This window comes from Micromys minutus, assembly GCF_963924665.1.
Source record: "Micromys minutus genome assembly, chromosome: 26".
In the NCBI taxonomy this organism is placed as follows: Eukaryota; Metazoa; Chordata; class Mammalia; order Rodentia; family Muridae; genus Micromys; species Micromys minutus.
This window is the reverse complement of record NC_137961.1, coordinates 36,079,642-36,100,591: the sequence shown is the minus strand read 5'-3', so window position 1 is coordinate 36,100,591 and position 20,950 is coordinate 36,079,642. Positions and strand designations below refer to the sequence as shown.

At 39.9% G+C, this 20,950-nt stretch overlaps 2 protein-coding genes across 3 annotated transcripts in view; one reads left to right on the top strand and one right to left on the bottom strand.

Moving 5' to 3' along the window:
• The window catches only part of RARS2 (arginyl-tRNA synthetase 2, mitochondrial), a 43,923-nt gene extending 29,482 nt beyond the window's left edge, over positions 1-14,441 (bottom strand). The window contains exons 1-4 of the mRNA XM_080938768.1: positions 14,387-14,441; positions 8,801-8,874; positions 4,621-4,723; positions 2,695-2,778 (exon numbers count right to left, since the gene is read on the bottom strand). Of these exons, the coding sequence (XP_080794894.1) occupies positions 2,695-2,778; positions 4,621-4,723; positions 8,801-8,874; positions 14,387-14,422 (297 nt within the window). The 5' untranslated portion in view covers positions 14,423-14,441. The remainder of the gene's footprint in view (positions 1-2,694; positions 2,779-4,620; positions 4,724-8,800; positions 8,875-14,386) is intronic.
• A 63-nt stretch (positions 14,442-14,504) lies between these two features.
• ORC3 (origin recognition complex subunit 3) overlaps positions 14,505-20,950 on the top strand; it is a 51,429-nt gene continuing 44,983 nt past the window's right edge. For both annotated transcript variants that reach the window (XM_080938755.1, XM_080938754.1), the window contains exons 1-2: positions 14,505-14,548; positions 16,517-16,571. In XM_080938755.1, the coding sequence (XP_080794881.1) occupies positions 14,525-14,548; positions 16,517-16,571 (79 nt within the window). In that variant the 5' untranslated portion in view covers positions 14,505-14,524. The remainder of the gene's footprint in view (positions 14,549-16,516; positions 16,572-20,950) is intronic.

Below are 20,950 nucleotides of genomic sequence, written 5' to 3'. Positions count from 1 at the left end.
AAAAAAAATTGTGATTTTATTCACTGTGGATTTTTCAGATATACCTAAGAAAATAGGTTTTGTAAATTATCTTTTTCTTTTCTCCCCCTTAATTGAATTAAGCACCAGTAGATGTTATGGATTTTCCTACAAATGCCTTCAAGTTATTGGCAAGTGTTAAGTGTGGTACTCAAATAAGAGTTCTTTCTGCCATCACGGATATTCCACATCACTTAGCCATGGAAATATTTGTAACCAATACAGCTGGACATCTCTAATTTAGGAAAAAATCTACAGTTTCTTAATTGAAATAAAGTATAAAGTTCATGGCCATTGAAAATTTAAATTATTACATAAACATGAATTTTCCCTGGACATATATACCTTATCTCTTTTAGCTAAAGTAGCTTTAAAGGTAAAAGCCTACCCTCCCCACTCTAACATAAGGAAAAACAGAAGAAGAACAATATTGCTATTAAGGGCCAAAAGTATGGAAGGCATATTTGGCAAGATTTATTTCCACTTCCATAAATCAGAAAATAACAATAAAAGTATCATTTAAAAGTCATGAATAATAAACTCAGTGAACTGCCATGGAATGCTTTCAAAAGAATTCTGCGCTTGCGGCTGGCCATGGCTATACATTGAGACCCTGTAGGAAGTGGAGCCGGCCCTGGAAGATAAGCACACTAACAGGTTGGAAGCACTGCTTCAACAAACTCAAAATAAATGTCCTTATCTGCTGGGTGGATTTTTACTAGCTGACTTACTTCAGAATGAAAGATGACTGAAAAAATAAAATCCCAATGATCTAAGAAAACCCACTAACTCTGTTCAGAAGCATGAAGAGCTGAGGAGCAAAGGCATGAGATTAAAAGAAATCCTTAAGGGCTGTAGAGATGGCTCAGTGGTTAAGAACACAGAGTGCTCTTCCAGAGGTCCTGAGTTCAATTCCCAGCAACTACATGGTGGCTCATGACCATCTGTAATAGGATCTGATGCCCTCTTCTGAATAATAATCCTCGAAAGAGTCCACATGCAGAGATGCAGCAGAATTAAGTAAGCAGTGATTGTTACTGGAGATTATTCCTTGGAAATTTCAGAGCCTTTGTATGACTTTGATATTCTCGGAAAACTTGGAATTCTTCAGTAGTTGCTTAAGACAGCTCGTAGGGGATAAGAGGCTTTGGTGTGGAGCTTGTGTAGAGCTGCTCTCAGTCAGTCCAGCAGAGTCCTGCAGACCCCCTGCTGCTTTGCTAAGTCTGTTACATCCTGCAGTCTCTTCTCCAACTGTCCCTTGTAACTTACAACAGTGACTTCAGCTTAAGACTGCCACATTTACTAAGCCTCACCGACCTAACAGTGGGCTTTATTTCTTTTAAAACACAATAGGCTGAAGTATGCATAAAGGTTTCATGTAATCCGGGATCACATGTTCTCTGATGTATAATATTTAATTCCTTTTAGAGATTTCCCCAAACTTCCAGGTCATCCGGACTTTGGCATCTCTGATTATTTTTTTTTCTCACTGTGTTAACAACCTTTTTACTTTAATATTCACTGTTTTAGTAAAAGAAAAACCTACCTCATGGTTTCTCCAATTGATGCCTTATGCTTCCAATAAATTATAGACTACGAGGGAGTAGAAACCAAAGTACTTCTCTTAATACAGAGCACATTCACTCATTCAGCAGTTATTCATCGAGCATCTATGACGCATCAGCCACTATGTAAAAGCATGGAGACAGACTGACAAACAGTGGAGAGACAGACAGACAGACAGACAATGGAGAGACAGACAGACAGACAGAGGAGAGACAGACAGACAGTTAGACAGTGGAGAGACAGACAGACAGACAGTGGAGAGACAGACAGACAGTGGAGAGACAACAGACAGTGGAGAGACAGACAGACAGATAGACAGTGGAGAGACAGACAGACAGACAGTGGAGAGACAGATAGTGGAGAGACAACAGACAGTGGAGAGACAGACAGACAGACAGTGGAGAGACAGACAGACAGTGGAGAGACAGACAGATAGTGGAGAGACAGACAGATAGACAGTGGGGAGACAACAGATAGACAGCAGAGAGACAGACAGACAGACAGTGGAGAGGCAGACAGACAGACAGTGGAGAGACAGACAGACAGTGGAGAGACAACAGACAGTGGAGAGACAGACAGACAGATAGTGGAGAGACAGACAGACAGTGGGGAGACAACAGACAGACAGCGGAGAGACAGACAGACAGCGGAGAGACAGACAGACAGACAGTGGAGAGACAGACAGATGGTGGAGAGGCAGACAGACAGACAGTGGAGAGACAGACAGACAGTGGAGAGACAGACACTAGAGCCCCACAGTGAATCAGAGTTGAAAGGACTGTAAGACAGCAAAGGTCATTCCTGTAAGGAAGAGCCTAAGAGAGCTGCAGCATCACAAAGGTGAGCAGGTGACCGCTAGGGGCTAAGGAAGTGACCCACTTAAGCATATCAAAGGCTGTGGATTTGACCTTTGGCAGTTTAAAAACAAACCAATAACAAAAACCCACCGAGAACAGAATATAAAACTTGAAGCAGATTAACCTAAGGCTGCAGCCCAGACTAAGGAGTCAACTGCACGTAGTTTTGAGGAGTAGGAACTAGTTCCAGGGCTGGAAGACCAGTGTGGCTGACACAGCGAGAAAGCACAGACTAGACTATGTACCGTCTTACCTTTGTTAACACTGCTCTGTTTATTTTGAAATTTAGAGTCCTTGGACCAGCACTGATGGCCGTCACCACTGCATCACACGTAAGCTGAGGAATAAGAATCACGGAAAACCAGCGATTAGAGCCGATGTACAGTTGGCTCACGAGACAGCAGGTGAGTCAGTTCTCAGGCACTGGAGCCGAACCAGCGGCTTAGCCAATGCTTTCTGTCCACCATTCTGCTTATACAAACACATTCTTCTTTATTCCTCACTGCAACACTGCTCAGTCTCTCCCTCCCCTTTGCTGTTCCTCCACCTCAAATTTCATCCAGTAAACACTTTATATCTTTTTCACCTCTCATGAAAGCCACAAATAAGATGGTGTCAGGACCAACAGCTAAAGCACGTGCCCCAACACATACAATGAAGCTTTAGAGCCATTCAAACCCTCTTACAGTCTGTCACTGAAGAGCAACCAACCTTTATTTCTGAGAACTTAAAAGACACGGAGTGTTAAGTGTTGTGATTAGATTAATTTACTCCTGATAATACATCCTGACTTAAAACAAATCAAAACACAACAAAACAAAAAACCTCCGAACAGGTGATCTCATAATGAAATCCCTATTTACTCTGTTACCAAAGCTTCGTTAGCAGTTATTTTAAAATACACATATTTTTTCCAATAGTGATTTCACTGTTTCATTTTTTTAGAGTTGTTATAACCTTATTAATAAAAATTAAAAACAAACAAAAACCTTTTCCAACATGCTTTATGTCAGGGTCTGAAGCAAACAATTTAGATTTGGTCATTCACTCAATCTACTTGACCTGAGATAGAATGTAGAAATGCAGAAAGTTTACTAAATCATACAACTACATCTTCTCTGTGATCCTTCCACATACATCATTATTTCTCTCATAGTTTTAATGCTCTTCTCAAAAACTTATTTTACAAAACTGCAACCCACTGTTCTAATATATCATGCTTGTTTTCCAAATTCAAACCTTTCTTCAGGGATTTGGGGAGATGGTTCAGCTCTTAAGAGCATTCACTGGCTGATCTTCCAGAGGACCTGGGCTCTACTGCTAGTGTTCAAACTGTCTGTAACTCCAGCTGCAGGGGAGTAAGTAAATCTGTCTCTAAAAACTTATATGGTTGTGCCAGGTGATAGTCTTGTACGCCTTCAACTCCAGCAGTCAGGAGGCAGAGGGGGTGGATCTCTGAGTTCAAGGCCAGCCTGGTCTATAGGACAACAGTCCAGGCTACACAGAGAAACCTTGTCTTGGAAAAACAAAACAAAACCAACCAACCAAGCAAACAAAAAAAATTTTTTTAGTTTCAATCTATAAAATGTAATTAACATTTCAGTCCTGTGGCTAATAAAAAACAAAACACCAGCTAAACAATGTTAGTACATGAAGTGTGCTAATTATTTTTTATTGTATACCTGACATAAATCTAGTCACCTAGGAAAGGAACCTCACTGTCCAGACTGTCCCACGACACTGTGTGTGAGAAGCTTTCTTGATTGATGTGGGAGGGCCCAGCCCACTGTAGGTGCCACCATCCCTAGGTAAACAGGCAAGCTAAGCGAGGGCCTGCGGGCCGAGAGCAAGCATCCTTCAGGGTGTCTGCTTCAGTTACTGCTGAAGCTGTCTGGACGTCCTTCCCTGGTGAACTGTGACCTCAGCAAGTAAGCCCTTTCCCCTCTAAGGCATTTTTGGTCACATTTACCACAGCAACGGAAAGTAGAGTAAAACAAAAGGAATCCTTTACAACTACTCTGAAAGCCATTAACCCTCAGAGCATATAGTTAAAATTAACTGAAACATTTTCAAGATGTCTTGAACAAGAAACTGTATTTAGTTCATTATAACTGGGGTTGCCTGTAGAGCTCTGGTCTTCTTTAAATGCTAAGCTTATTATAATTTGGAGATGAAATACCTTCTCTGCCAGTCTCTTGGCTTGATCTTCAGTGTCTAGTTGTGACTTGTGATTGCTGTCTTCTAGTAAGGAGTCCACAGAAAGCTGGAAATCTGCCACTTCTCTAAAGACAAACATTAAAATGGAAAAGAGGTGTTAATAGAAGCATTGCCTGTGTATTCTTCATGAATACCTTTGAAATTAAAAGCTAGGAAATATAAACTTTTTATTTACTTATAACTTTTAAGTTTTTGGTTATTTTATAAAATTATTGTGTATTACCTAAGTGTAGATGTCTATCTTTGAAACAGACAAAGATATCTGACAAGTTAAATGCAACCACATGGTGGCTCACAACCATCTGTAATGGGATCTGATGCCCTCTTCTGGTGTGTCTGAGGACAGCTACAGTGTACTTATATATAATAGATAAAATTTTTTAAAAAAGTATTATATGCGGTCCCAACAAATACTTCTACAAAACTCTTCTACATGAAAGGCTCAGGGAACGTTGCAGAAGATGGGGTAAAAAGAGTGCAGGAGCTAGAGGGTCAGAGAGTTTGCTGTGAAATTGTCTCCAAATAATGTCAGAAGCTACACACATAAAGCATCACTGACATGGCTGACCAAACAGGAACTGAATAAGGATGACACTAACGGACATGACAAAGTAGACAGAGAAAAGCCTACAAGGTCTCAACCCTATTCAAAGGACTGCAGCCAACTAAGAAAAGCTGGGAACAGGAAAGGCGGCCTTTCAGAGGGAGATCCAACGGCACTAAACATGTAAAAACATCTATGTGTACATACATACTAGCATCATACGACCGAACAGGTCATATTTAGGAATAAATATGTTTTTTCCTGTACTTGTTTGTATGCTATGCAGTCACTAAAAAGTGTGACATGAGATGGAAGGAGAACAAGGAGAGAAAAAAGGCAAGATTTGGAAGGAGGAAAGAGAAGGATACGTATAATCAAATTACAAGAAATAAAAATGCATTATATAAAAAATTAAAAACCTAATAAAATTTTCTAGGTCTTTTTTTTTTTGGTTTTGTTTTGAGGGACAAGACTTTCCTATGTAGCCCTGGCTACTCTGGAACTCCCTCTGTAGACCAGGCTGGCCTTGAACTCAGAGATCTGCCTCCCTCTGTCCCTGGAGTGCTGAATTAAAGATATGCACTGCCATGCCTGACAATTTTCTGGGTCTTAATTCACCTGGCAATTTAGTACAACATCTACTTACCAATCCAAGATGATGTTTGAGTTATAACCACAAACCCAAGTTTACCTACCAAGTAATGTCTGCAATGCTGGACACTGCTCAATCTTTTGGTATCTCAGTAAAATGATGATAACAATGGCATCTACTTTATAGGGCTATTGAGAAACAACATCTCAGTTATATATTGTTAGTCACAGATCGGATGCTAAATAAAATATCAAATATGATCAATACTAGCGTCTTGAGTGAGGTTTTCTCTTTGTCCTTTATATGCTAAAATGGTTGGCAACTGTGCTCTTGTTATTTTCTAAGATTATTCCCTGCAGGGTCTGTGATGACTCACTGCATGTTCTGAAAACAACTCATTAATTGTAGAAATTCATTTAAGGCTTCGAAATTTAGTCAACTATTTGAACCAATCTATGGGCAACTAAAGAAATTTGTTTAGCAAAAAGAGGAATAAAGCATAAAGTAGTATAGAAGCAAAAAAATGGAGATTTTTTTAAAAAGTCAGAGAAAATAAAGAAAAAGTAAAAGTAATGTGCCGTAATGTTACTGTGATGACAGGGATCTGAGTGTATCAAGGACTGATTACACTTTCCTGACATAGAGCTCGGCTTCTTAATAAAACGTGTAATGTGACTTCAGTCTTACAAGCATGGCTCTCAAACATCCAGGAAGACTCAGGTTAAACCATAAGCTGTCAAAAAGCTTTTCTTTAATTATTAATAGAGAGGGGAGTGGTGGAGCATGCCTTTAATCCCAGTGCTATGAAGGCAGAGGCAGGAGGATCTCTGTATTTGACACTGAGTCCCAGGACAGTAAAGGCAGCAGAGAAACCCTGCTTTAAACAATTGAAATGACTAAGGTAAAGCCATCCTGTCCTGATGGTATTTTGTGTCTGCCTGGTCACTTCTCAGCCTTCCACCCCCAACAGCCACATTCATCTTACTACTGCTTCTGGGACTGTCCTTGACACTGGCTAAGCTCTAAGCATATTATACAATGCCTGGAAGGTACTGCTGGGTCTTGCAAAGAAATCAGGCATGGCTAGTACAACCCCCCCCCCCCCCTTGAACACTGATGGTTTTGTTTTGGAAAATGATGCACCCTGAGCTTAAGCACCAAGAATCCTTGCAGACCCACAAGCCATTCTTGGTTTGGCCATCAATAAGAAAGACTTAAATCTTTCAGTTGGGTTAACCAGAATGGTTGTCAATAACTACCTTGTGTGGATCATTTCAACACTAAGGGGAAAGTGTTCTGAATTGGTTTTAAAACAGTAAGTTAGTGGAAAAACAAGCCTTTTAAAGATGTGATAGCTATGCTTTGAAATCCAGAAGCTGTGAACATAATTCAATGCTGAGTATTGGCCCTATGCACACAGTGGTTGTGGTTACTCATTGACATACAGATTTCTTTTTCTCTTTTAAAGGAAGTCTCTATTTTACTTAATGTATATGAATGAGTACACTGTAGCTGTCTTCAGACACAGCAGCAGAGAGCATCAGATTCTATTACAGATGGTTGTGAGCCACCATGTAGTTGCTGGGAACTGAACTCAGGACCTCTGGAAGAGCAAGCAGTCAGTGCTCTTAAGTGCTGCCATTTCTCCATCCCGACATACAGCCCAGCATCCTAAAGGATGTAGGTCTATTTCTTTTTCTTTTCGAGACAGGTCTTGCACAGCCCTGGAATACACTGTATAGGCCAGGCTGGTACTGAACTCACAGAGACCAGTCTGCCTCTGACTGCTAAGTGCTGAGTTTAAAGGCATCTACCACAACACACTCAGCCCCATTTTCACTATAAAAACTAAAAATAGTAAGATTGTCAGTGGTCTCTAGTGTGTGCCTTTCCTTTCTATTTCTTTCTTTTCTTTATCATGAAAAGAGGAATACTCACCCCTCCCTATCACCCAAAAGTTCTAATAATATTCAGGGAACAAAGGATACTGATACTGAGAATTTCATACTCCATTGTTAAAACTGTAGAGCTAAGACTCTACTATGTAGCAAGCTTCTTATTAACAATGGATAGAGGACTCCTGCAGGACATCTTGGAAATCTACAGTCTGCAGAAGCTCAAGGACTCTTGCATATGTTTGGGTGCTATGCCTATTCATCCTCCATGCACCCCCAATACTGTAAATTATCTCTATATTGCTGTAATTCCGGTTACAATGCACATGCTTTATAAGTAGTTATCACTGGGGCTGGAGAGCTGGCTCAGTGGTTAAAGCACTGACTGCTCTTCCAGAGACCCTGAGTTTAAATCCCAGCAACCGCATGGTGGCTCACAACCATCTGTAATGAGTTCTGATGCCCTCTTCTGGTATGTCTGAGGACAGCGACAGTGTGCTCATATACATTCATAAATAAATCTTTAAAAAAATAAGTAGTTGTCATTAGTGTATTGTTTCAGAGATAATATGAAAATAGCTTTATTTATGTTTAGTGTAGATGCAATTTCTTTTCTTCGAACGTTTTGACCCTGTGGCCTGAGGTAATACATCCATGGGTAGACTATATTTTGTCCAAGCACTAATAATTTGCCAAAATGATAAATTAAATTAGGATGATGAGACTAATATAGAAGAAGATATTTTCCCCTGTACCTAAGAAGCCAATAAGGACTCTATATAGCCCTAAACAAAAATTCTCTATCACTTGGGAGTCTTCAAATGAAAAGTCAATCAAAACAACACAACCAAGTGGTGAAGTAAGTATAGTACAACAGTACTCAAGCTTCAGATATCACACCGTCTCCAGTGTTCCAGCCTAGGACACCCTTCCTACAGACTGACATGACCATTGCTAGCACAAACACGGGCATAATTAATAAAAGGACGTTACATTCACTACAGAACACTTAAAATAGAACTAGAATGTTAAGGACTACTCTGTAAACTGAAAAATAAAATTGGACTGCCCACAAATTCAATGATTTGAGATCACTGCGAGCATACTTAACTCTTTTTTTGAAACTGGAACAGCAGATATTGACTTAATCAAGCTTTCTGGTGGAAGAGCCAATACTCTGGAAAGCTGAAAGCAAAATAAATAAATAAATAAATAAATAAAATGGAATTAAATTGTTGCTACATCTATTCCAGAGTGAATGGAAAACTACTACCAATAAAGGAATGCCATCAATACACTTAATAAGAATGAACCTCACGTACATCATCATAAGTAAAACCTATATTAAAGAAGGAATTCAACACATCTGATATTCTAGAAAACACAAAACTATCAGACGAAAGTAAGGATTTGTGACTGCCAGGGTTTGAATATGACATGTTTTGGTGCCCGAGATCAGCTCAGGCAAACAACATGGGTCCCCCAGGGCTGGAGCGAGGATTGAAAGAAGAAAGACAAGTTAGTTAAAGTTGCAGCATGACTTCGGCCAGACATGAGGCCTAAGTCTCGTGGCCGAAGCAAAGCTTGGTTTAATCCGTCCTCTTTTTAAATAATTTTATCCCAAAATCCGCCCTGTCCTGAGCTGCATTCCTAAGGATGCCACCTGGAGCTTCAAATACCAATGTACTTCCCTTTGCCACATTCTTAAAAGCCCAGCCCGGAACTTCAGATGTGGATGTACTTCCTTATAGCCTTGTCCCAGGGGCTCTGCCTAGAGCTACAGATGCCAATGTGCTTAATGCAATGTCCTTACCGGGCATTGCACAGAAGCCAGATTCCTGCCTATGGTCAGCTTCAGTGTTCTGGTAAAATTAATATTATTACCCCGCCACCAACTGTCTGGAGGTGCCAAAAATGCTCTTCACATTTTGGTAATAAAGCAGCAAGCAGGACTGCTTGTCCTCCAATGGATTTTATATTTGTCAATTTAAACACATACATAAAAAAAAAAAAAAAAAGATACGAATCACTGAGAATCCAGAAATGATTTTCATTAAAAGAATATTTATCCAGTGTCTAGTCTGTACCAGGTAGTATTCTAGGCATTGTGGCTATAACAACAGACAAACAGATACAAAAATTATGGCATTTAATAGAAACAAGTAAATATTATGGAAAAAAACTAATCCCCAGGCTCAAACCCTGTTAAAGGTTTGCTTATCAGAAAAGCAGTAAAGAAACAAAACAAAATTAAGTAAAAAACCAAGCAAAGGCCACCAGATAACTAGTGGCAAAGTACTAGCCTCTTGCCCTGGTTTTGGTCCTTAGCACACAAATAAGGAAGCAGAAATGGGTACATGTCTACTTTCAGGAAGCTCCTTTCACGACTGTGTTAAATTTAGCAGTAGAGACATTTCCATGTTTTGAGTAATGTTTTGTTACAGGTACACATTTTAGGCTTTAGTTATTCCTTGGACACGTGACACATGAAAGAAAGAGAAAGAACTCTGTTAAGCGACCAGAGATCATTACAGAAAACCACAACTAGTTGAAATGTAGAGTTGTGAAGCCCAGTTTCAGAACTTTGGTTCAAGCTGGGACATGGCTCGATGGGTAAAGTGTTTGCCATGACTGAAGGAGGGTTCAGAACCTGGCACTCCTGCAAGAGAGAAATATGGTGACACATGGTTGTGACTTTCCAGTGCTGGTGCTCAGAGAGATGGAGTATTAGGGACGAGAAATTAAAAATGGCCCGAATCTGGGTATTCGAGGACTAGATAAGGAGGAGGAGGACAGGGTTGAACCAGCTTCAGCAGGCCATGGCTTCCTTGAAGAACATACATAAGACAATGCTGCCCAGTTAGACGGGACCAGAAAAGAAATTCTTCCTGTCACATGATAGTCAAAGCACCAAGTGCACACAACAAAGAAAGAATATTAAAAGCAGTAAGGGCAAAGATCAAATAACATACAAAGGCAGACCTATCAGAATTATACTAGACAGATGTCATTCAGATCCTAAGAGAACACAAATGCCAGCCCAGGTTACTATTCCATGACAAAAATAAATATACACACTATCTTTCTAAAAACCCAGCACTATAAAAGATAAATAGATGGAAATCCCCAACACAAGGAGAAAAACTACACCCTAGGAAAAGCAAGAAAAATCTTCTTGCAACAAACCCAAAAGAAGACAGACACAGAAACATAATTCCACCTCTAACAACAAAAATAACAAGAAACAATTATTATTCCTTAAATATTGCTTAACATCAATGGACTCAATTCCCCAATAAAAAGACATATACTATCAGACTGGATACATAAATAGGATCCAGGAGGATATATACTTCAGTGACAAAGACAGACACTATCTCAGAGTAAAAGGCTACAAAAATTTTTTTTCCAAGCAAACAGTCCCAAGAAACAACATGGAGTAGGCATTCTAATATTGAATAAAATTGACTTTAAACCAAAAGTTATCAAAAAGATTAGGAAGGGCACTTCATACTCATCAAAGGAGAAATCTACCAAGATGAAGTCTCAATTCTGCACATTTATGCTCCAAATGTAAGAGCATCACATTCATAAAAGAAACTTTACTAAAGCCCAAAGCATACATTGCACCTCACACAATAGTAGTGGAAGACTTCAACACCCCACTCTATTCAATGAACAGATCATGAAAACAGAACCCGAACAGGAATACAGTGAAACCAACAGAAGTTATGAACCAAATGGATTTAACAGACATCTATAGGACATTTCATCCTAAAACAAAAGAATATACCTTCTTCTCAGCACCTCATGGAACCTTCTCCAAATTTGACCATATAATAGGTCACAAAACAGGTCTCAAAGATACAAGAAGATTGAAATAATCTCATGTATCCAATCGAATCACCATGGACTATGGCTGGTCATCAATAACAACAAAAACAACAGGAAGGCCATATACGCACAGAAGCTAAACAATGCTCTACTCAATAACTTGGTCAATGAAGAAATAAAGAAAGACATTAAAGATGTTTTAGAATTTCATGAAAATAAAGGCACAACATACCCAAATTTATGGGATACAATAAAAACAGTGCTAAGAGGAAAACTCAAAGCTCTGAGTACCTCCAAATAGAAACTGGAGAGAGCATACGCTAGCAGCTTGACAGCACGCCTGAAATCTCTAGAACAAAAAGAATCAAGAGGAGTAGACGGTAGGAAATAAACTCAGAGCTGAAATCAACAAAGTAGAAACAAAAAGAACTATACAAAGAATTAACAAAACCAGAAACTGGTTCTTTGAAAAAAATCAACAAGATAGTCTGCCTAGCCAGACTAACCAGAAGGCATAGGGACAGTATGCAAATTAACAAAATCAGAAATGAAAGGGGAGACAAAACAGAAACAGAGGAAATTTTTAAAAAATCTTCAGATCCTACTACAAAAGCCTATACTCAACGAAACTGAAAAACCTGGATGAAATGGACAATTTTCTAGACAGATGTCAGGTACCAAAGTTAAATCAGGACCAGATAAACCACCTAAACAGTCCCATAACTCCTAAAGAAATAGAAGCAGTCATTAAAAGTCTTCCAATCAAAAAAAGCCAAGGACCAGATGGATTTAGTGTAGAATTCTATCAGACCTTCACAGAACTAAATTGTAAACAAAGAAGGGTTGTTTCTATTCTAGGAAGGAGACCACTCCGGATTGTCCCACAGATGTGGAATTCTGGTACAGGAAGCCAAGAAAAACGACAGCTGCGCCTTGGTAATGAGTGAGGGCCAAAACGAAGCTGTGTCTGTAGTTAACTGACTAAATCTTCAGTGACTGTGGAGAAGATGGATGTTGCAGATCTGGAGCCTAATTAATTTCATCTTGGGCACCTCCCACGTTTACCTAATATCCTGACAAACAGGTAAGAATCTTTCAGGAGTGTATTAACAACAAAACCTAGTGTTTCCCCAAGCAGAGGTTTCAGAGTGTTATCAGACAGCAGCTGGGGTGTATAGAAGAGTTACCTCCATCTTGCCGAAACCAACCTCTCTGATGGTTCCATAAATCTAATTTTTAAATGCTTTGATTTATTACTGTCTTTGTTCTGTTACTGTAAAACCTCCAAGGAACTGTTTCCATACTGGAACTACGGAAATTGGGGAAACATAAATCCACGTTGCTGGCCTAGTCAGCCATATCCGCTCCAGCAAATGCTATCCTCTTTGTTGTAGATCAGTATGGACAGTAGTTGTGGCAGGTGTTAATTTCCTGCCATGGTAAAACTAAAAGCTAGTCACATAAACACAAGAATAAAGGAAGCATAGGGTAATTAATGGTTTACAGATCGGCCAAGATCTTAAGAACAGCAACACCTGCAAGGTCTAAGGACGGACCTTGCCTTCATGGGATAAAGGTCAGCAGTGGGTGGAGGTTTATGGCTAGAAAGGCAAGTAAACATAGAAAAGGGTCTTCAAAGCATGAGCACTTCCTTAATTGAGCAAACAGTGCCCGTGCTCATCTCCCTGGGGTGCCAATGGGGCATGCACAGCCTATGAAGAAAATCTGAGGCACCTGCCCCCTTCTCATCCCCAACTAGCCACAAACTCCCCAAATGGAATTTCCTTCCCTTTCATTTCTGCAGATAAGCCTGCCTCTATAAAAATATTGCTTCATTCTCTTTGCCTCTCTGTCTTCTACACTTCTTGTATTTTGGTATGTTGTCTTGCCCAGACAGTCAATTGATTTTTGCTTGTCCTATGCAATAAACGCAGCTAATACCAGACTCACCATTACACCTGGAGTTCCCTGGCTAGCCAACCTAGCTAAACCGGCCAACAGGTTCAGAGAGATAATCTGTTTTAGAAAAAGTGGTGGGGGGGTGTGGGAGTGTGGAGAGAAGGCTCCACGATTAAGAGCACTGACTGCTCTTCCCAACAACCATCTGTAATGGGATCTGATGTCCTCTTCTGGGTGTGTCTGAAGACAGTAACAGTGTACTCGTAAAATAAATTAAAAAAAAAAAAAGGGGGGGGGTGTGACTGGGGGAAACACAGGCTGGCGGCGTCTTCTCATGGAGGAACTACAAACACAGACACACAGGTTATACATTAAAGTCATTGCTGGAGCCCGGGCTACCCTTTATAGTCTGTGCCAGCACTAGCAAACTCCAGGCAGGATGGGCTGCGGTGAACATGTAAAGAGTATAGTCAAGTGTCTTTCTCCATTTTATTGAAACCCCGAGGCAGGAGTTGGATCCGCCTGTTTCTGTTACCACCTCCCACAAGTGTGCTTTCAGACTTCCTCAGCCATCCGAGCACTCCGCAGCAGCCTTTAGCATGAACTTTTAAATCATCTGTTTTATCCAATGGTCTCCAAGACTGGATTTAGAGCTTTAATCAGCAGAACATGGTCTACAGGTTTTACTAAGCCACAAAGTTTCTTATTCGAGATATATACTACCAGGTTATTCGTGACAGCAAATAAAGAGTATAAACGAACGAGAAACATTAATTTCTACAGGGTCTAATCATGGCCCATGCACAGTCCTCCCAGGTTAAAGCATGAAGAACGGGAAATGAGAAGGCAGGGAGCACCCAGTGCTCTCGAGTCTTCCCACTCCGCAGCTCAGGGAGGAGGCAGAGCCGGCCTACGCTGCACCCTCCGGCCCCAGCTCCCGCCGGCTCGCCGCTCCGGACAGTACCTGACAGGCGATCGACCTACGAAAGCCGCACGCCATGCCTCCCTTTCCCGCACGCCCCGCCTCCGCGCCGGAAGTCGCCTCCGCTTCCGCAAGGGCGCGCGGAAGTGTGTAGTGCGCAGGCACACGGCGCCGCGGACCATGGCCACCTCCTCCGTGTCCAAGGTACGTGGGGGTGGCGCTCGCCGCGGATTCGCGGTGCCTGTTTAGCAAGTCCGGCGAGGTTTCATGGGCTCTGGCTCCGGGAAGAACAGGACTCAGGCGGCTTTGCCCAGGTCCGGGTTCGAGGCCAGCTTTGTTTTGGGCTACTAGGCCGTGTCGCCAAGGCTAGGAGACCGGTTGCACCGAGAATGTGCTGCGTTTTGCCTGCGGCTTTTTCCACTCTTTCCTCCGTATAAGTACACACTGTCCGTTAAGTTACCGAAATACAGACGTAAACAAAATAACTTTCTGCACTCAGAAATATTAGTAAGCAGTTGATCTTGAGTTGGCGTATTAGCAAGGGAGAAAGTTGCTAGGAGACCAGGGAAGCTCTTGGAGAAAGTGACAGTTTGACTAAGATTTGAAGAATAAGGATCTTGGAGGGAATAGAAAGCCTTAGTTTGGGAGAGCAGATAAGATGCTCATTGACTTGCAATGTAGAAAATAAAATAGCATATTAGGTAGTGAGTGGAGAAGGAGCATTAGGAAAAACTAGAACAAAAATGTAATTCAGGAGAGTGTTTTGGGGGATTGCGGACTGGATGGCACCGGAGTTCTAGTCAAAATGTCGTTTGTAAGAGGAGAAATCCTAGGTTTGTATTGCCCCCTAGCAGCCTGTGGCTACATTTGAATTAAGAGAACTTAAAATTGATTTGGAGAGATGGCTCAGCAGTTAAGAGCACTGGCTGCTCTTCCAGAGGTCCTGAGTTCAATTCCCAGCAACCACATGGTGGCTCACGACCATCTGTAATGAGATCTGATGCCCTCTTCTGGTGCGTCTGAGGAGAGCGACAGTGTACTCATATACTTTAAATAAATAAATAAATAAATAAATAAATAAATAAATAAAATCTTTTAAAAAAGATAACTTAAAATTAAGTTTACCATTGGCCTCAACTATATTTCAAGGACACCAAACAGTGCAGCTATTTGGCATTTAAGTTAACGGAAGTTCTACTGGATTGTGCTTCTGTTTCATGTAAAGTCTGTCTTATATCTGTTACAGGTAGTATTAACATCTGAGGCAGGCAGGCAGCAGAAGGGCAGAGCTAATGATGAGAGTTCTGGCCCACAGGGCAGAGTGAGCTCTTTCAGCACTTTTAACAGGATGAAAACTCTGGAGAGCATTGAAATTTTCTCCATGTTTGGCCCACAGTCCATGAGTTTACCAGGGAGAGAAAGCAGAGATGTTTGAATACTGAGATCTCAGGAGAAGCATTTGTGGCAAGCCCAGGAGGGTCTTCTGAGATGAGGGCTTGATTTATTTGACTTGGTTTGGTTGCATAGCTAGACTAGCCACAAACGTATGTACAGGATTTTCTGTCTCCCTGGGCACCGAGATTCCAAGTATCTAAACTGTGCAAGGTTTTCCTCTTGGATTTTGAACTATATCAACCAGGCTGCCCTCAATCATAACAGCTCTCTTGTCTCAACTGACTACAGATGCTAGCCACGAGTTTGGAGTCAAACTGTAATGGATAAATGGAAAGGAGCTTATTAACTGAGAAAAGATGTCAGATGAAACAAGAGCCAAAATTATCTACTTACATCTGGTTGTAGATACTTAGAGTTAATTAAGTTAAAAAAAATCCTCTTGAAATTAGTGTTTTTACCTTAATCTATTTTAATGTGCATCATTAATGTTGAATCCCTTCCAAGTTTTATGAAACTTGGTCTGTCTCTTAGAACAGGTCCTACAAGTGTGAGAACTTATTGGATTGAGGAGAAAGAAATGGATAAAATTTTCAAGACTTTTCCCCTTTTATATTCAAAGAAAAGTGATATGATTTCTTAGGAACTGAAAGATATACTCTCACCCCAATTCCTTTAAAGAACTTGCTTGTTGATAAAGTATTTGGGTAATTAGACTTGCCTGTTCTGTGCCTAATTTGACTTTATGCTTTATTCCTCCTTCCTTTCTCTTTTAAACAGGGCTGTTTTGTGTTTAAACCAGACTTCAAAAAAAGAAAGATCTCTGTGCCAATAGGTAAAGTATTGTAACTCCAATTTGTTTTGTTCCCCTAGATCTTCTAAAGCTTAAGTGATTATAAGCAAATTTCCTTAATTTGGAAATGATTCACTGTACCAGAAATAGTTTAAAGAAAATTAAAGACTTATCCATTCATTGTATACGAAAGACATATACAATACAGTGGCATCTGAAACCACTAGTGATATAATTATAAGAAATAAATTTGGTAGCATATTAAAGCATTTATTATGTGCTGGATTATTCTTAGCATTTTAGCTTGTTTAATCTGAGGAGTGTAATATTATCTCCATTAACATCTATGAGAATTTCTGACAATAGAAAGAACTCTGTCTTACAGGGCTGTAAACATCATAGAGCTGGGGTTTGAACCCATCCTCTGTGACTTTAGACCCCATGCTCTAACCATTGCCTTTTTTTTTTTGTTCTGAAGAGTTCTTATATAGTATTATTTATAATGCATCTTAGTCTTTAAGCTATCTTTTTTTAACTTTATTTTTAAAAAAACAAAGATAAAAGAACAAATTTTAAGCATTTTTGCATAAATGTATACGAATACATTTTTGTCAGTACTTGGCTTTTTTTTTTTTTTTTAAGGTTTGATACTCTGCATTAAGGTCTTACTAGTTACAGTGAGCAAAAAGTACATGTAAAATGGGATGTAACCTAGAAGTAGTCAAAGTATTCTTGGTGTGTAAAGATTGAGTATAATTTTTTTTCCTTGAACTTCACACAGTCTGTGAGTTGTTTCTGGGGTAGTCCGAGCTTTCTGTGGTCAGTATCCCATTATCAGTGATTGCATATTATGTCTGTTCTTATGTGACTGGGTTATCTCACTCAGGATGATATTCTCTGGATGCAACCATTTTCTTAAGAATTTTGTTAAGTCATTGTTTCTGATAGCTGAGTAGTACTCCATTGTGTAAATGTACCACAATTTTTGTATCCATTCATCTACTGAAGGACATCTGGGTTCTTTCCAGCTTCTGGCTATTATAAATAGAGCTGCTATGAACATTGTGGTGCATGCATCTTTGTTGTATATTGGAGTGTCTCTGGGATATATGCCCAGAAGTGGAATAGCTGGATCTTCAGGTAGTACTATGTCCAATTTTCTGAGGAATCGCCAGACTGATTTCCAGAGTGGTTGTATCAGTTTACAACCCCCACCAACAGTGGAGAAGTGTTCCTCTTTCTCCACAACCTGCCAGCATCTGCTGTCATCTGAGTTTTAGATCTTGGCCAATCTGACTGGTGTAAGGTGGAATCTCAGGGTTGTTTTGATTTGAATTTCTCTGATGGCTAAGGATGTCAAGCACTTCCTTAGATGTTTCTCAGCCATTCGATATTCCTCAATTGAAAACGTTTATTTTAGCTCTGTACCCCATTTTTAAATAGGGTTGTTTGATTCTCTGGTGTCTAGCTTTTTGAGTTCTTTGTATACCTTGGATATTAGGCCTCTATCTGATGTGGAGTTGGTAAAGATCTTTTCCCATTCTGTTGGCTGCTGTTTTGTTTTCTTGACAGTGTCCTTAGCCTTACAGAAACTTTGCAATCTCATTAAGTCCCATTTGTTAATCTTTGACCTTAGAGCTTGAGCCATTGGTGTTTTGTTCAGAAAATTTTCTCCTGTGCCTATGTGTTCTAAGGTTTTCCCTACTTTCTCATCTAATAGTTTCAGTGTATCTGATTTAATCTGGAGATCTTTGATCCACTTACACTTGAGCTTTGTACAAAGAGATAAGAAAGGGTCTATTTTCATTCTTCTGCATGCTGAGTGCCAGTTGGACCAACACCATTTGTTGAATAGGCTGTCCTTTTTCCATTGATGTTTACAGTTCCTTTGTCAAAAATCAGGTGACGATATACAAGGGCTCATTTCTGCTTCTTCTATTCTATTGCATTGATCCACGTGCCTATTTCTGTACCAGTACCATGCAGTTTTCAGCACAATTGCCTTGTAATATAGCTTGAGGTCAGGGATAGTGATTCCCGCAGATGTTTTCTTGTTGTTGAGGATGGATTTCGCTATTCTAGGTCTTTTGTTATTCCAGATGAAATCGCACATTGCTCTTTCCAACTCAATGAAGAACTGGGTTGGAATTTTGATGGAGATTGCATTGAATCTGTAGATTGCTTTTGGTAAGATGGCCATTTTTAAAATGTTGATCCTTCCAATCCATGAGCATGGGAGATCTTTCCATTTTCTGAGATCTTCCTCGATTTCCTTCTCTAGAGGTTTGAAGTTCTTGTCATACAGGTCCTTCACTTGCTTAGTTAGAGTCACACCAAGATATTTCATCGTTTTTGTGACTATTGTGAGTGGTATCTTTTCCCTAATCTCTTTCTCCACATGTTTGTCCTTTGAATATAGGAAGTCTACTGATTTGTTTGAGTTAATTTTATATCCAGCCACTTTGCTGAACTTGTAGGAGTTCTCTGGTGGAATTTGTGGGGTTACTTAAGTACACTATCATGTCATCTGCAAAGAGTGATGTTTTTACTTCTTCCTTTCCGATTTGTATCCCCTTGATCTCCTTTTGCTGTCTAATTGCTCCAGCCAGGACTTCCAGTACTATGTTGAATAGGTAGGGGGAGAGTGGGCAGCCTTGTCAAGTCCCTGATTTTAGTGGGATTGCTTCAAGTTTCCCACCGTTAAGTTTGATGTTGCTGTTGGTTTTATTTATATTGCTTTTATTATGTTTAAGTATGGACCTTGGATTCCTGTTCTTTCCAAGATTTTTAACATGAAGGGGTGTTGAATTTTGTCAAATGCTTTCTCAGCATCTAGTGAGATGACCATGTGATTTTGTTCCTTGAGTTTGTTTATATGGTGGATTACGTTGATGGATTTCTTTATATTAAACCATCCCTGCATTCCGGGGATGAAGCCTACTTGGTCATGGTGAATGATCGTTTTGATGTGTTCTTGGATTCGGTTTGCAAGGATTTTGTTGAGTATTTTTGCATCAATGTTAATAAGTGAGATTGGTCTGAAGTTCTCTTTCCTTGTAGGGTCTTTGTGTGGTTTAGGTACAAGGGTTATTGTAGCCTCAAAAAATGAGTTAGGTAGTATTCCATCTGATTCTATCTTGTGGAATAGTGTGGAGAGTATTGGTATTATTTCGGCAATAAATGTCTGATAAAATTCTACACTGAACCCATCTGGACCTGGGCTTTTTTTTTGTTTTGGAGGCTTTTGATGACTGCCTCTATTTCTTTAGGTGTTATGGGATTATTTAGATGGTTTACCTGGTCCTGGTTTAACTTTAGGATCTTGTATCTGCCTAGGAATTCATCCATTTTCTCCAGATTTTCCAGCTTTGTTGAGTATAGGCTTTTGTAGTAGGATCTGATGATTTCTTGAATTTCCTCAGTTTCAGTTGTTATGTTTCCACTTTCCTTTCTGATTTTGTTAATTTGGATACTCTCTCTTTGCCCTCTAGTTAGTCTGGCTAGGGTTTTATCAATCCTGTTAATTTTCTCAAAGAACCAACTCTTGGTTTTGTTGATTCTTTCAATGGTTCTTTTTGTTTCTATTTGGTCTGTTTCTGCCCTAAGTTTGATTATTTCTTGCCATCTACTCCTCTTGGGTGTATCTGCTTCCTTTTGTTTAGAGCTTTCAATTGTGCTGTCAGGTTGCTAGTGTATGCTCTCTCCAGTTTCTTTTTTGAAGCACTCAGAGCTATGAGTTTTCTTCTCAGTACTGCTTTCATTGCATCCCATAGGTTTGGGTATGTCATGTTTTCGTTTTCATTGAATTCTAGAAAATCCTTAATTTCTTTCTTTATTTCTTCTTTGACCCTGGTATCGTTTAATAGAGCATTGTTTAGTTTCCGTGTGTATATGGGCTTTTTGTTGTCTTTGTTGTTATGAAAGATCAGCCTTAGCCCATGGTGATCTGAAAGGATGCATGGGAGTCTTTCAATCTTCTTATATCGATTGAGGCTTGCTCTGTTTCCAATTATGTGGTCAATTTTCGAGACGGTGCCTTGAGGTGCTGAGAAGAAGGTGTACTCTTTTGTTTTAGGATGATATGTTCTGTAGATATCTATTAATTCCAGTTGGTGCATAGTCTCTGCTAGTTTTACAGTGTCTTTGTTCAGTTTCTGTTTCCATGATCTGTCCATTGGTGAGAGTGGGGTGTTAAAGTCTCCCACTATTATTGTGTGGGGTGAGATGTAGTTTTTAAGCTTCAGTAGGGTTTCTTTTATGAATGTGGTGCTTTTGTATTTGGTGCATATATGTTAAAGATTGAGAGTTCCTCCTGTCAGATTTCCCCTGTAATGAGTAAAAAGTGTCCTTCCTTATCTTTTTTGATAACTTTTGGTTGGAAATTCACTTTATTCAATATTAGAATCGCCACTCCAGCTTGC